Source organism: Neolamprologus multifasciatus, chromosome 20 (genome assembly GCF_963576455.1).
Source record: "Neolamprologus multifasciatus chromosome 20, fNeoMul1.2, whole genome shotgun sequence".
NCBI classification, from domain to species: Eukaryota; Metazoa; Chordata; class Actinopteri; order Cichliformes; family Cichlidae; genus Neolamprologus; species Neolamprologus multifasciatus.
Window position 1 is genome coordinate 3593298 of NC_140458.1, and position 13958 is coordinate 3607255.

Sequence of the window (13958 nt, forward strand, 5' to 3'; positions counted from 1 at the left end):
ATCAGTAATCGTACCAAATAAATAATGTTCACTCTGCATCTGTGAGCCACTGCAGACGTAACTGTTTTCAACCACTGAATATCATATTAGACCCAGTAAAACAAATAATAATTTAATGCTGTTTTTAAGGTGTTTGAAAACATACAGTGTGAAAGGGGTTTTCTTTTTCAGTAATGAGCTAGACTTGGTCTTAATAGATATAAAAAAAAAAATAGTAAAACTTTCAATATTTAATGGCAATGAAAACGAGTGAAGACAATTTTTAAACCTAACAGCTTGTAATTTGAGTTTTATTCATCTGATTATCAGAAAACATCCTTTTTCTTTTGCTATTTGTCTTGAAGACTCTACATTATTATTTGATGCCACCAATGTTTTTGTAAAATTGAGGAAATAACTTCTTGGATGATCTTTAGCACACTGCAAGTCAGATTATTTTTGTGGAAAAAAACACCAACAGCACACGTTGAAAAGATCCAGATAAGTGATTAAATTACGCAGCTGCTGCAGGAGGAGGAAAGAAGAGCTGCAGCAATGCTAAATATTAACATGTTAAATTGGTGTTGCCCAACACCTTAGAGACCCAGGCTTTTTGAAAATATTGTGTTGGAGCTATTTGTTCTTATTTTTTCTTATTTTGAAATTAGTTAAAGTTTGTTGTTAGTTTACTTATATTTTGGGATTTATTTGCAAGTTTATTTGTCGGTTAATATTTTGTTTCAATGTTTGTTTGATGTTACTTTGTTAAATTTGTTACTTTGTTAAATTAGTCAGTAAGGCCATTTTGTTTCTATAAATAAAGAGACTGGTATAGGACCAGCATGCACTGGGGTGGGCCTATGGTTTTTTACCAGAGCAGGAGAAGCAGCAGGAAGTAACAAAAAAGACGGATCTTGTTATTGCTTGCCAAACTGGATAAATAAACCATAAAAACGCAACTTTCAAGTTTGGACAGTGGACTTCTTTTGCCTGCGTACAAAATAGTATCTCAGTGCAGCAGTGGCTTGTGGACTTTTAATTGTGGGATGTTTGGTTTGTCAAACAAAAGGAATTGCCACTACATATTGTTATAAAGATACTATTGCATACTTAACTGTTACATCTGCCTGTGAGTTATATTTTTAATATGCAAATGAACACATTTCTTTTTGCTAGTGAGCTTTGCTTTTTTGTTGGAGGAATGCTGGAATAGTCTTCACAAACACAGTTTCTGCAGTTTGAGTCAGCGTGGACGCCATCCGACCACTAAAATCACGAGCATTTATTTTTACATTGCTGTTATTAGCAGATTCCTGGACGGTGTGCTAGAGAGGCTCGTGACAGAGGATCCACCTTTGTGTCTTCATCAAGGAAACACTCCAGCTTTGGAGTGTGTGCGTGTGAGCACAAATAGTGTATTTCAAATGAACTCCGACATGTTTGCCATCTGTATAGTAAGGTCAGTAGGACACTGTGCAGGTGTGACCCACCTGGTTTGGACTATAGATGAAAAGTGTGTGTCACACACTTTCAAATTTCACTACTGCTCAGAGGAGAGTTAGCAAGTGTTTGAATATAAAGCTTTACTCTATGCTCATGTGAACGAGGCCTTATTTGAACAAATAATCAAATATGGATTTTTACTCATTTCTCATCTTGGTTTAATATCAGCTCTATAGTCACGGTAAAAGGCTGTAGTCTTCAAAGATTGCCTTCCACCTGAAACTGATAGTTGTGGCAGACTTGTAGCATGTTAGCTTCACACGTGTCTAAATACAGTTTCTATATCTACACAATGAGTCTTTGAATGATTAAAAATCACACCTGTGCCTAGTACCCAGAAGAAAAGAAATTATGAAGTTTGCTCATGCTTATCAATAAAGTGTTGCTTTAAATTTGAATGTTTTATTTGTCATGCATGCCTCAGTATCCTCAGCCTGCTATCCTGTGCTTCAACTGTCAGGATAAGCGACTTTATCCGGCACTGACCTGAGAACAGAAAGCAAATAAAGATATTTTCCCAAATGATCAGTTCATTTCACATGAGCTTGTTTATTGAACAAGGCTGCAGACAGTTAGCTTGGCCTACCTGAGCTGATGTTGGTCCAGCTCAGAGTTTTAAAGTCAGACTGGATCTAAAGACACCGAGTGATCACTGACGGATCAGATCAGCTGCTTCAGTCACTTCTGCGTGTTTACAGCCAACTGCTGAAGATAAAAACTGCATTAAGCAAACAGCTGAGTGGCGTTCCTCCAGCCTGCTGCCTGGGAGCAGGTCTGATGGTAAAACTGTTCAGTCCAGCGTGAACTTGGCTCTTCCTGGTTGTCTCTGGACCAGAACCTGAATGATCAGATCCTTTGTTAGAATCATTAGTCCAGACTCTGCGATCCTGTGATTAGGCGCTGCTTGCACCAATCAGGGAATCGGTCGCTAGGACACAGTCTTAGAAAATGCATAGAAGACAAACATCCTAATGCCCTAAAAGACAGGAGGCAGAAGGGTGGGGCTAAAGGGTAGCACAGGGGTTTGTGGTGTTTGTAGTTTAACTGCTAAGGCTGTGGATGGAACATAGAAACAGACATTAAAATGATGCAAGTGATGCAATGGATCGATGGATGAGGTGTTGGTTTATTTATTTTTGTGTGGTTTATAACTTCAAAGTATTTTTATAGCACATCAAAGCAATAAATATTATTAAATTTACAGTCTTGATTTCAGTCGGCCATATAGTTTAGGACTTGCCCTCTGATGGACAGAGCCATTCTTCCTTCTGCACAGTGATGCAGTTGGATTTCTAAATCCTGCAGTTCCTATATGAAACTGCAAAACTGTGCAATTTACAACAAAGACATCTGGAAGGATGAACAGCTCAAAGGAAAGAAAATCTGTAAAACTGATTTTTGAAGTGAACTGTCCTCAGCATAAAAAGGGATGTTCTGTCGTGACCTCAGCGAGGCTCTGAATCCTGAGTATTTGTGAACTGATGCTTAACCCCTCACAGGGCATGCATTAAAAAGACTTTTTACAATTTTGACTTCTTTTTTTCATTTTTACGCTGCAAATCAAGGTCAGTGAAGTCAGCACATATGTAACGTTTGCATTAGTGTTGCAAATGTGATTTCTGGCATCAGAAAGGGTTAAGTGGTTATTGTCCCCTCTATGCAGCAGCAAGCCTGTGATTTAATAGATTCAATGCGAGAGTTTGCTTTGAATAGAAAATAAAGTCTGATTTGCTACTTACAAATTACTGGCCAGTAACCGATGTAATGGCAATAACAGGTTAATCTGTATTTGAAGTCATATTTGAAAATATTCTTAAATTTACTCTGAGGTTAGTCATTAATAGTCCAGCTGTTTCCAGACGTGATTTAGCTTAAAAAACAAACAAACAGTGAAATCAGAAACGCCTGTTACAGGGAAGGGTTACTGTTGATCTTTGCAACAAAACAGGTGCTTTTAAATCTGATATTTACATCCTGTTTCATATTCCCTTTCCCTCTATAAAGCTGTGACCCTGATCAGCTCAAATATTGATCTGACATCAAGTTTAACTGTCCTGAAACACAAGCAGCTGGAGGAGGATGAAGTTTCACTCTGTCAAAAAGAAGCTCATCCAGCTAACGGCTGTTTTTATTGTTGATTAACAACCTGCTGAAAAATGCTTTGGATTAAATGTTTTGTCTATGAAAAGGAAACAACTTTCCTCGGCTCACGGTTATGTTTTTAAATATCGTTTCAACAGTCCAAAGTTTGACATTTACAAAAAAAACCTTCATCTTCGGGTCTGGACAACAAATAGTTTTCATTCATTGGTCTAAAATAAAACAGCTTTGTTACAGAGTGAAGCTTCTTCATCTCATAAACAGTCTTTGGATGAGTTTTGATGCACAAACTGAAAACATTAAGTTAATCTGACACATCAGCACATACTGCAGATCGGCCCATAAATGACAACAAATAAGGTGTGAAAACACTGTTCTGCAGTTTGTCCGCAGAGAGCAGTGACCATTTTATTATTTTTACATCATATAATCTTTTATTTTAAAAACCTTTACATTTCTTCGGTGTGATTCTGAAAGGAGACCTATTCTGCTCATTTCCAGCTTGGTCTTTATTCGGGGACTCAGCTAACGTAGCGTAGCATGATTTATTTTTACCGATCCTACGCTGTTCCTTTGTACAGCCACTTCCATGTGATTGGCCAATTTTATTGTGAAAATAGAAACAAAATATTTTTTATATATAATTTTACTAATTTCTAAATATTTTTTGGCTTCCATGTTTTACTTCGACATGTTTAATACTTTGGTTTGTTACGAGACCTCAGGGAAGGCAGAATAGGTCCTCCTTAAAAGGAGCCTTACCATGTTGTTAGCGTTATTAGTTGTTTAAATAAAGTACTCTCGCGTGAATAACTCTTTAAAATAAACATTTCAAATGTGGCTTAAAAAACCTGCTACGTGAACAACAAACAGAAAAATCTAGACACTGTTTCTTCTGCTATTTCGATTCAGCGGAGACGTGTGCGTGATTGTTTGCACTATTCAACCTGAACTTCTCTGAACGTCATGCATGTGTCAATGCACTGACAGTCTCACATCACGTCACTGCACATTATCCTGTGGACATTAATCAGTGTTTTGGTTTTATCTGTTAATTCAATATTATTTACATCTCTGTAGTGCACACGAACCCTCAGTCCAAACACAGGGCTGCACTGTTGCTTCTCATTGATTTGTCTATAAAATAACAGAACTATTTCTACACTCTTAACAAATGTCTTAAGGGTGCAGATATCTGATATACCCATTTATATTTAATTTAACTTTGAGATTTTATAGATTACAGATGAGGTCTGTGTAAATTTTGTTCCTGTTGTTTTAAACAGAGCTACAAAATCAATCGATAAATTTAATTAGTTGGTAAAATGCCAGATTTTCTGAAGCCTGAAGAAAAGAAGTCAGGATTTAATGATTTCCTTTGATTCACTTGATGTAAATTAAACATCTTTCAACAAGAAAACCCATAAAAGGTCTCTGAAGATGCATTTATGGGTTGGACAAGTTACAGCACAATCTTGACTATTTTCTGACATCTTATAGGGAAAAAATCAATGAAGATTACTCAGTAGTGAAAATAATTAGTTGCCGCCCTAATTTGGGACCTCTGGCGTTAAGGCGAAGACACATTCAGATAACATGAGGGGTCGTTTTGTTTTTGTGGCACACAAACTGATTCTTAGCTCAAGTATGTCTCAATTATAAAAAGCATTAAGCTCAGTATTGGCTGTTGCATGATGGGATATTTTGGTGTCTGAAAGGTCTTGCCGTTGTTTGACGTACTGCAGGAAGTGACGGCGTGCGTCTCTGCCTGCAGCTTCTGCGAAGCGACGGTCTGCAGGACGAAGGCTGAAACAAAACGAGGCACTTGTTATGATCCAAAGCTGCAGGTCGTCCTGCTCCTCCGCGGCTGTCGCTATAGAGACAGGCCATGTTGCCATGGTGATGTTATGTTCCGACAGCCGACAGGACCACAGCTGGACCTGACATCTGTATGTGTGTGTGTGCGTGTGTATGGCTCTGTTACATCATCAGGTTATTTTTCTTTCTTTTTCACAAGCAAGCAGGCAAATCAAATCATCTCTGGATCTATTTAATCTCTAATATCGTTATAATAATAATTTCGTTACACGTTTATAAAAATAAAAAAGTCATTCCAGTAATATTCACATGCTCAGATTACACAGAGAGGATCACGAAACAGCGCCGTTGTTCGGTTCGGATGTTGATTGCATACCATTTTGAAGTTGGAAGGATGCGAGTGAAGATGATCGTGATGAAGCCATGAAACGCAGACGTGATGTTTCACACGGAAACGTCACATCAGGTCTGCAGACCAGGAGCCTGTATCACAAAGAGTTCAGCTGTCCACAGGCAGCTCGGGTGATTTGGTGAATGTTTCAATCGCTGTAATCTAACCCTAACCCGTATTAGGATGTTACTCGAATCAAGTCGAAATAAAACAGAATCCCGAGAGGAAGATAAAATAAGTGGAGGGTTGAAATTGTCTGACAGGCGATGGCGGCCCGATATAGCTTTATGATACAGGTCTCAGGATGTACTGAGGCATGATGGGTAATATTAAAGGTGTTGGTTCGGCAGGTCTGTGTAGCTGTTACGTCACCCACCAGCCAATTACAAACAGAGTTTTCTGTGGTCATCCAGTTGGACACAGACGGAGGTGTGTCTTCTCCAGCAGGCCAATCAAAAAAGCCCTTGATAAGTAGCCAATAAAAAAAAAAATCAGCAAATAAAAGAGGAGAATGCCCTCACAGCTGGCCAATCAGAGAGAGAGCCCGCCCACTAGTCCCCGCCCACGGATCTGACTGCTCGTCAGCACCTGCGTCAGTCTCTGCGTGCTCGGCTTCAGCCAAGGGCCCGGGCCGTTTCCATCTTGCAACGGCAACTCAGCTCTCCTCCAATCAGACTCCTCCCTCGAGCCAGCAGTGGCGATGCTTGCTGCTGATAGGTGCATCTCCGAAAAACTGGATGTTGATTCGCTGTCGGAAAGATGTCTGTCACTGCTGTCATCGTCCAGCGGCATGAGGAAGGAGAACGCTGCCTTCTGAGATGCAGCCGAGTTCCCAGCATGCTTTGCACGGCGGTTGGTGCTGCTGTTTCTCTCCTCTCTCCTCTCCCTGTCTCCCCCTCCTCTTCTGGACTCCTCTGACAGAGGTGAGTCCCTGAGGCGGGCATCACTCCTGGGTAAGCTCCTGCTCCTCCTTCCCTGCTCCTTGAGGTCATCCTGCTTCATCTGCCTGACAGTCTGACTTCTTCTCTTCCTCTCCTCCCTTTGCTCCTCCTCTTGCCATCTCCTCTCCAGCACCCGTGCTTCCTCCTCCACTATGTCCAGGTCCAGAGCAGGAGGCCCTAATCCTAATCCTCCTGTTCTTCTTTTGGTTTCTCTCTCTCTCCTCCTCCTCTCTCCTTCTCCCGCACCACTTCCTTGTCTCATTTCCTGGCTAAGAGAGGCAGTTGTCATGGTTATCATATCCACATCCAGCTCCTCGGTGTGTGAAGAGGAGGAGGGGGAGAGGGCTCCTTCCTCAGGGCCTTATGGACAAACAGAGAAAGAATATAATTATCTGAATATCTGCAAGTAATTATTGTGGTTATTACTTTGATTTATTTTTTTAAAAGTAGGTTTTTCTTCTGTCAAAAAAAAAAAATCACCAAAGTGACCAACAGGCAGCTCTGCTGTTACCCTGCTGATGTTTCCAATCTTTATTTAAAATCAGGGTCTAATATGAAAGTCTGAAGCTTTGTGTTCAGACTCTGAACCAAACCCAACCAGGACAAATGAAGCAGGAGGTTCAATCAGAAATTCATGATCATGTAGCCAAGATGTGAAAATAGAAACATTTCAGATGTTGGCACTTTTGAAGGTTTATATCTCTATTATATTAGAATACACATTCTCTATTGCTACAAACATGCAAACATCAGTGCTGAAAAATGAAGCTGAGGTGCCAAAGCTGCAGTTTCTCTAATGCAAAGTAGTCGAATTGTTTTGAAACTTGCTCTTTTTGAATTATTAAAGTTAGGGGCGTGGCTACTTTGGTGGACAGGTGTGCTCGTGTAACGAATGATTGCTGGGCCTCACCTCTCCCATCATGAGCCACTGAACTTGAAGCCCCATTTGTGTTTGTGGTGTCGATGCCTTTTAATGAAATCAACAGACAAATAATAAGGCCTGCTGTGAGGTGCAAACTGTCCATGAAGTTCTGGTCACAGAAATTCAATAATTTTATCAAATGTCTTAATCAGCAGTGATTAGGTATCGAAATCTGCTTGCTAACATTAGCTGCTAACTTGGCGCCCCTCTGAATCTGGGTGTAAATGACCAACACGATGGCACTAAAGTCTAAAGTTCAGTCTGTGTCACTTCTCTGTGTCACACTCGGGATTTTCTGCATGTAAGAAATATTTTAACCACTACACCTTAAAGCCAGTCAGTGTTTTACCGGGACCTGGTTGGCTGTAATATGTTACTACCACCAGAAGATGGTGGTAATGTACCTTTAAACAAAAACAACATAAAACTGTCAGGTTACTCACTATCAGGTACTGGACCTATATGTGTGGTGCTTTACATGCAAATAATAACACTTAAAATACTCAGTACAGTAATCTGATGGCTATTCACATGTGACTATAATGCTGCAGACTGCAGCTGATGATCAGTGAAGATGAAGGACTGATGAAGTGAAAGTGAAGAAAAGCAGATGGAAAAACATGGGAGATACCAACCGCGTGTTTTCAGTGCGTCCAATCACGTAGAAGCAGGGTTCCCCCTGTTTAGAGTTGGTCATACAGAGAGACAGGCTGGAGAGCTCCACTGAGGAGGAGGAGGAGGAGGAGGAAAAACAAGAGGAAGGAGAGGAAAAGAGAGTCAAAGAAAGTTAAGTCAAACAGTGAGAGAGCCGAGGAAGAAGGTCAAAGGTCAGTGATGAGGGAGTACTTTACAAAAGCCTCTTCAACAGAGTATTCATGAGCATCTTCTTATTTCCATCTCAATATTTATATTTTTGAACTCTAATAGAGTAGCTTTGCATAACTCTCAATTCAAAATAATCCTTATTTATCTTATAGTGGGCCGGGCTATTCAAGCTGCCTGAAACAAACTTTTTAACTCCTCCCCTTTTACGAAACCTGATGGGAGGGGCTTCTGTAGCTGAGATGACCATATTAGGATGGGTATTCTATTTTTTGATGACATCATGCAGAGCCTAAAAAGAAAAAACGCTCTGAAGCTGAGCGCTGAGAGCAACCAGACGCCTGAGCTTTTAGGAATTACACGGATTGCTTCCAAATTCACTGACCTTATTATTTTAAAGCTTTACTGTTTCTTTGAGCTATGAGAAGAGTTTCCAAGAAACTGGCTGTTTCCCCCTCCACCAAACTTTCCACTTGCCACAGACAAGTGCCGTTCCCCTGGCAACCACCAAACCCTGACTCATCCATCAGCAGGCCAGTAGAAAAAGCGTGACTCATCACTCCAGAGAACATGTCTCCATGCGCTAGAGTCCAGTGGCAGCGTGCTTTACACCAATGCATCCAGCCCTTTGCATTGCACTTGGTGATGTAAGCCGTGGATGCAGCTGCTCGACCATAGAAACCCATTCCTGGAAGCTCTCTATGCACTGATCTTGAGCTAATCGGAAGGCCACATGAAGTTTGAAGGTCTACCCTGCTGCTAGAGACACAAAAGCGATTTTCTGCACAAATTCCGACCTTATGAGGTCAGAAAATGCAAACTGTCCTGGAACAAGTTAGTTTTCAGCTGCTGTGGGCAGGCTGTGAAAGTTAGAGCTTTCCCGGCTATTTCCTCAGTCTCTTGTCTTAACAGAGCAAGTGAGTCACTAAAGCATCCAGGCAGTTTTCAGTGCTGCTGGTTTATCTGTGTATTTGTCAGCAGGATTATTATTAATCTTGCTGATTGTAAGCTGTAGAGAGTGCCCCTGGACACACGCCCAGAGTGACTCAGTGATCCTCCTATGCTTTGGGGTCAAACTTCACCGTGTGCCATTTTGATTAAAAGATATAAAAGATTAAAGAATTCAGAGAGGATCAAGAAGAACTTAAGCAAGAGAAACTGAAGTCTTAGCAGAGAGGATGTCTCCCAGCTTTCTCTCAGCTGTGTCATGTGTAACAGAGCTGAAGTCCGTCCTGTGAAGTCTCACCGTAGTCGGGCACGTATCCGTTTCCCTTCTTGAGGACGAGGTGGATTCGATGTCCTCCTCTTCTGATCTGCTCAACGGCCTGACTGTGAGTCATTCCTGCTGTACTGTCTCCATTTATCTCCACCAGCTGGTCGGACACCTGCAACACACGGTGACACCTTGTTTACCATCAGGAGGAAAGTGCACAAAGCATAAAACTGAGTAGATGTTATTTCAGGAGCCGACAAACATCCTCTGTCTGCAGGAGCATGTGCAATCATCAGAAGTGAAAAAGTCTTTGTGCAGATTGTTGAGGAAGCTGACAGTATTGAAAACGAAATTCAGCTGCAAGACATCAGAGAGACAATTACAGATCAGATTATTATTATTATTTTCAGTCCATATTTCAGTCCAATATTTTACCTCTTAGATCTAAAGCTGCTTAAACTGTTTAGATATTTACTTTAATTAACTTAATTCAGCTCTGTGGCATTTAAAAACGTTCAACTTGCAGTTGACAGACGCTGCACAAACATGACACATTCAGGTGGTTTGAGTCAACAGGATTTGAACTGTTCAGAAAGGTTGGCTATTTTGGCCTCTGGGGGGCGCTACATTTGCTGCAGAGCATTTTGTGAAGTTCTTTTTTTTGTGGAACAACAAACAACCGATGCGAGCAGCTGCGATGTTGAATGTTTGATGATCGGAGTCTCAGAGCTGCAGGCACAAAGTGAAGCTCTGAATATTTCAGAAGGTTTAATATCACAAAGAACGACTTGACGGAGATCCTGAGTGATGTTTGTCTGAGTGGAAACATTTCCTGCTGTTTCACTGTGCCCAAAGTTCAGCTCATAAACACGTTTATATATCAGCAGCAGATCCTTTAAGTCCCCAGAAGTTTGTCAGACTTGTTCTCTAAACAAGTCTGAGGTGAGTCCTCACCCCTGCAGACTTGGACTGTCCCTACCTGACACCCAACGATGTTCACTTCCCCTGGAGGTCAGTGTTTTGGCTCAGCGGTGTCGTGTGTTTTAACAGTACCAGATATGACAGATCACAGAGAGCGTTTCTGCAGACGAATCATCAGTAGATTTAATAGAGCATCTCTGAATCTCTGCACAGCACAAACGCAGTAACACTGGGGAGGCTTCTCTCCTGCAGCTCAGCAGGTAGAAGGTGTCATCTACTAATCGAACAGTTGACGGAAACTCTGAGAAAATCCTGGATCGGGCTCATGGTTTCACTGTCAGAGTTTATTCTACCGAGTCAGGAAAAGACTTCTCATCGCATTCGTTTCACCAGGATGCTGAAATCTGTCCAAATGTTTTTAATGGATGCCTGTGATCGTCTGTTCACATTAATGTTTAAGGTTATTTTCCTCTCATATAGATTCACCTGCATTAAAGTATTAATGAAGGGTTTTAATCAGTAGATTAGATTATTGTTAAAAGAAATAAGAAAAAAAAAACAATAAGACTTCCTGCACCTCTTTCAAAATAAAAACAAGAATTCGTTCTCCTCACTAAGACTTTTGTTGTGAAACAGCTAACGACTGACACCTAAATCTAAAATGATGAACAGGATTTTGCATTTTGCACCTGTATGTGTATTTAAATAGTACGAGTACACGTGTACCTGTATCTTGTTGCTGCGCTGGGCTGGCCCCCCGTCCATCAGCCCGAGTACATACAGTCCCATGTTGTATTCACTGCCTCCCCTCAGAGAAAAACCGAAACCCGTAGGACCTCGCTCCAGGTCCACGCTGTAGAACTTTGACTCCTCCTGCTGGACACAGACAGACATTACTGCTGATACTAAACAGTACTGCCTCTTTAATGACAGTCCCACAGTACAGCTGTCTTCCAGTGTAAACTTCAGACAATTTAGATGTAAATGTAGCACACAGCAGGAAGCGGTCTGCTTCAGACACTTCTGCACAGCTGGAAACACTTTCTGATTTAGGTGGTGCTTCCTGCACATCCTGTCCTCGGTAGGATGTGCAGGAAGTAGAACACCTACACCTGGTTATTTGTGCACTCACATGCACCACATGTCAGGACAAATTCAGGGCTGCAATTCATGTGCGAAGAAGGCTTAAGATGACAGTCGCCGATCAAAGTAATACTACAACAAAACAAAAGTTAAACCGACCTTTGACCTCCCTCTGGGTCCTTTTATCATCCGACCATCTATGTCCAGATCTGCGCCTTCGGTCAGCGAAGAGGAATCTGGAAGAAGTGAAAAAGACAATGAGAAGGGAGATGAGATGACTCTATTTACCATCACAGTAGATTTAAGAATTAGGCAATCAAGACGTGAAAGATAAGTGTTATCTTTCAGTACAAAATCTGTTAATTTAAGCAGTTTAGGAAAAACATTTCATCATCCATCCACTTTCGTAACTGCTTATTCAATTCAGGATTGCAGGGGGGCTGGAGCCTCAGCTGTCATAGAGGGAGAGGCAGAGATATTAAAGGCTGAAGTAGGGCTGGGCGATATGACCCAAAATTCATATCTCGATATTTTTTATCTGGGTGGCGATATAAGATATATATCTCAATATTTTTTTTAAAGCCATAAGTTAAGAATAAAAAGTGAGTTCTTAGTCACACTGTGTCCCAGATGTCACACAGGCAGTTTTATTTACATACAGCATAGATTTACATAAAGAAATTACTCAAAAATAAATTATCAGCATTTATTAAATAATCATGCTCCATAAATAAAAGAAAACAATGTTGTTTTTGTGCATAACAAAAAGCTCATAATTGTGCAGTCAAAATGTAAACTAACAGACGGTGAACACAATAACAAAGACAGATTTCACAGCTGCTCTGTTCCCAACTTCTACTGTGTGACTGACAGCCTTGAGTTTGAAATCCGCTTCGTAACCATGTCTCTTAACAGGTGCCATTTATGGCCCTTATACACACACAATACGGTAATATTACGTTGAAGCACAGTACGTATCACTCCGCGAGGCTCCAGACTACGGTAGCCGTAATGCTCCGACAAGCCATCAAGCGCTGCAGCTCCATAGCTTAGCAAAGTCGTACTAAAACATTTTTTGACAGATTGCTGAGCGCCGTGTACCACATAAAATCGGTTCGCGGTCAGTAAGCACAACCAGAATTCATACATAAGGCGCGCTGTCAACTTTTGAGAAAATGAAAGGATTTTAGGCCGTGCAGCCAGTGTTGCCAACTCCTCAGTAAGGAAAATCGCTATTGGCTGTCCTAAAAGTCGCTAGAAGTCGCCAAATGACGTCATCGCCTAATTTGCATAATTGGTCATGCTAATGTAATTGTAACCTACGTTGTTGGAGAGAGAAATAACATCGTGGACGAGACATAAAGTGAGTAAAAAACGTCCTAAATGCAGTTTGAATTTATTTAGAACTACAAATTAAATTTATTTTAGCAATTATTGTTTTTTTAATGTCACAATTCCAACCCAGCTCCTTTATCCAGGCCTGGACAGGCAAAAGTGACCCGAAATAGGCACTCTGGTGGAGTTACTTTATGTGTGTGTGTTTATAAGTAGTTTTAAACCTTGTGATCAGTGTTGCCAACTTAGCGACTTTGTCGCTATATTTAGTGAGTTTTCAGACCCCCTAGCGACTTTTTTCTAAAAAAAAAGTCGCTAAAAAAAGACGTAAAAGCGCATATCGCTTTTACTCTCAACAAGCAGCGGATGCTGTAACGCAGTCAGTTCTTCTTTTACTCTTATGCTGTTTTGTGGATCACAAGGTTTAAAACTACTTATAAACACACACACACAAAGTAACTCCACCAGAGTGCCTATTTAGGGTCACTTTTGCCGGTCCAAGCCCGGATTAAGGAGCAGGGTTGGAATTGTGACATTAAAAAAAACCAATAATTGCTAAAAGAAATTTAATTTGTAGTTCTAAATAAACTCTAACTGCATTTAGGACGTTTTTTACTCACTTTATGTCTCTTCCACGATGTTATTTCTCTCTCCAACAACATAGGTTACAATTACATTAGCATGACCAATTATGCAAATTAGGTGATGACGTCATTTAGCGACTTCTAGCGACTTTTAGGACAACCAATAGCGATTTTCCTTACTGAGGAGTTGGCAACACTGCTTGTGATCCACAAAACAGCATACCGGTAAAAGAAGAATTGACTGCGTTACAGTAAGTGCGGGAGCAGCGGCTTCGCCCATGCGCGATTCATTTGCCGTTTGGACGCACAGGTGTGAACATCTCCTGCCCTGATAGCAGCTGGGGGA

The 13958-nt window shown here is 41.0% G+C and overlaps 1 protein-coding gene across 5 annotated transcripts in view; it reads right to left on the reverse strand.

Annotated features, from left to right (window-relative positions):
- Window positions 1-56: 56 nt before the first annotated feature.
- Window positions 57-13958, reverse strand: part of magixa (MAGI family member, X-linked a) — a 73656-nt gene continuing 59754 nt past the window's right edge. For 2 of the 5 annotated variants that reach the window (XM_085146023.1, XM_085146022.1), the window contains exons 18-21: window positions 11853-11929; window positions 11337-11483; window positions 9723-9861; window positions 57-7092 (exon numbers count right to left, since the gene is read on the reverse strand). In XM_085146023.1, the coding sequence (XP_085002149.1) occupies window positions 6323-7092; window positions 9723-9861; window positions 11337-11483; window positions 11853-11929 (1133 nt within the window). In that variant the 3' untranslated portion in view covers window positions 57-6322. Of the gene's footprint in view, window positions 7093-8289; window positions 8378-9722; window positions 9862-11336; window positions 11487-11852; window positions 11930-13958 lie in introns of all 5 variants that reach the window. The other 3 variants (XM_085146021.1, XM_085146020.1, XM_085146024.1) reach the window with 2 other exon arrangements.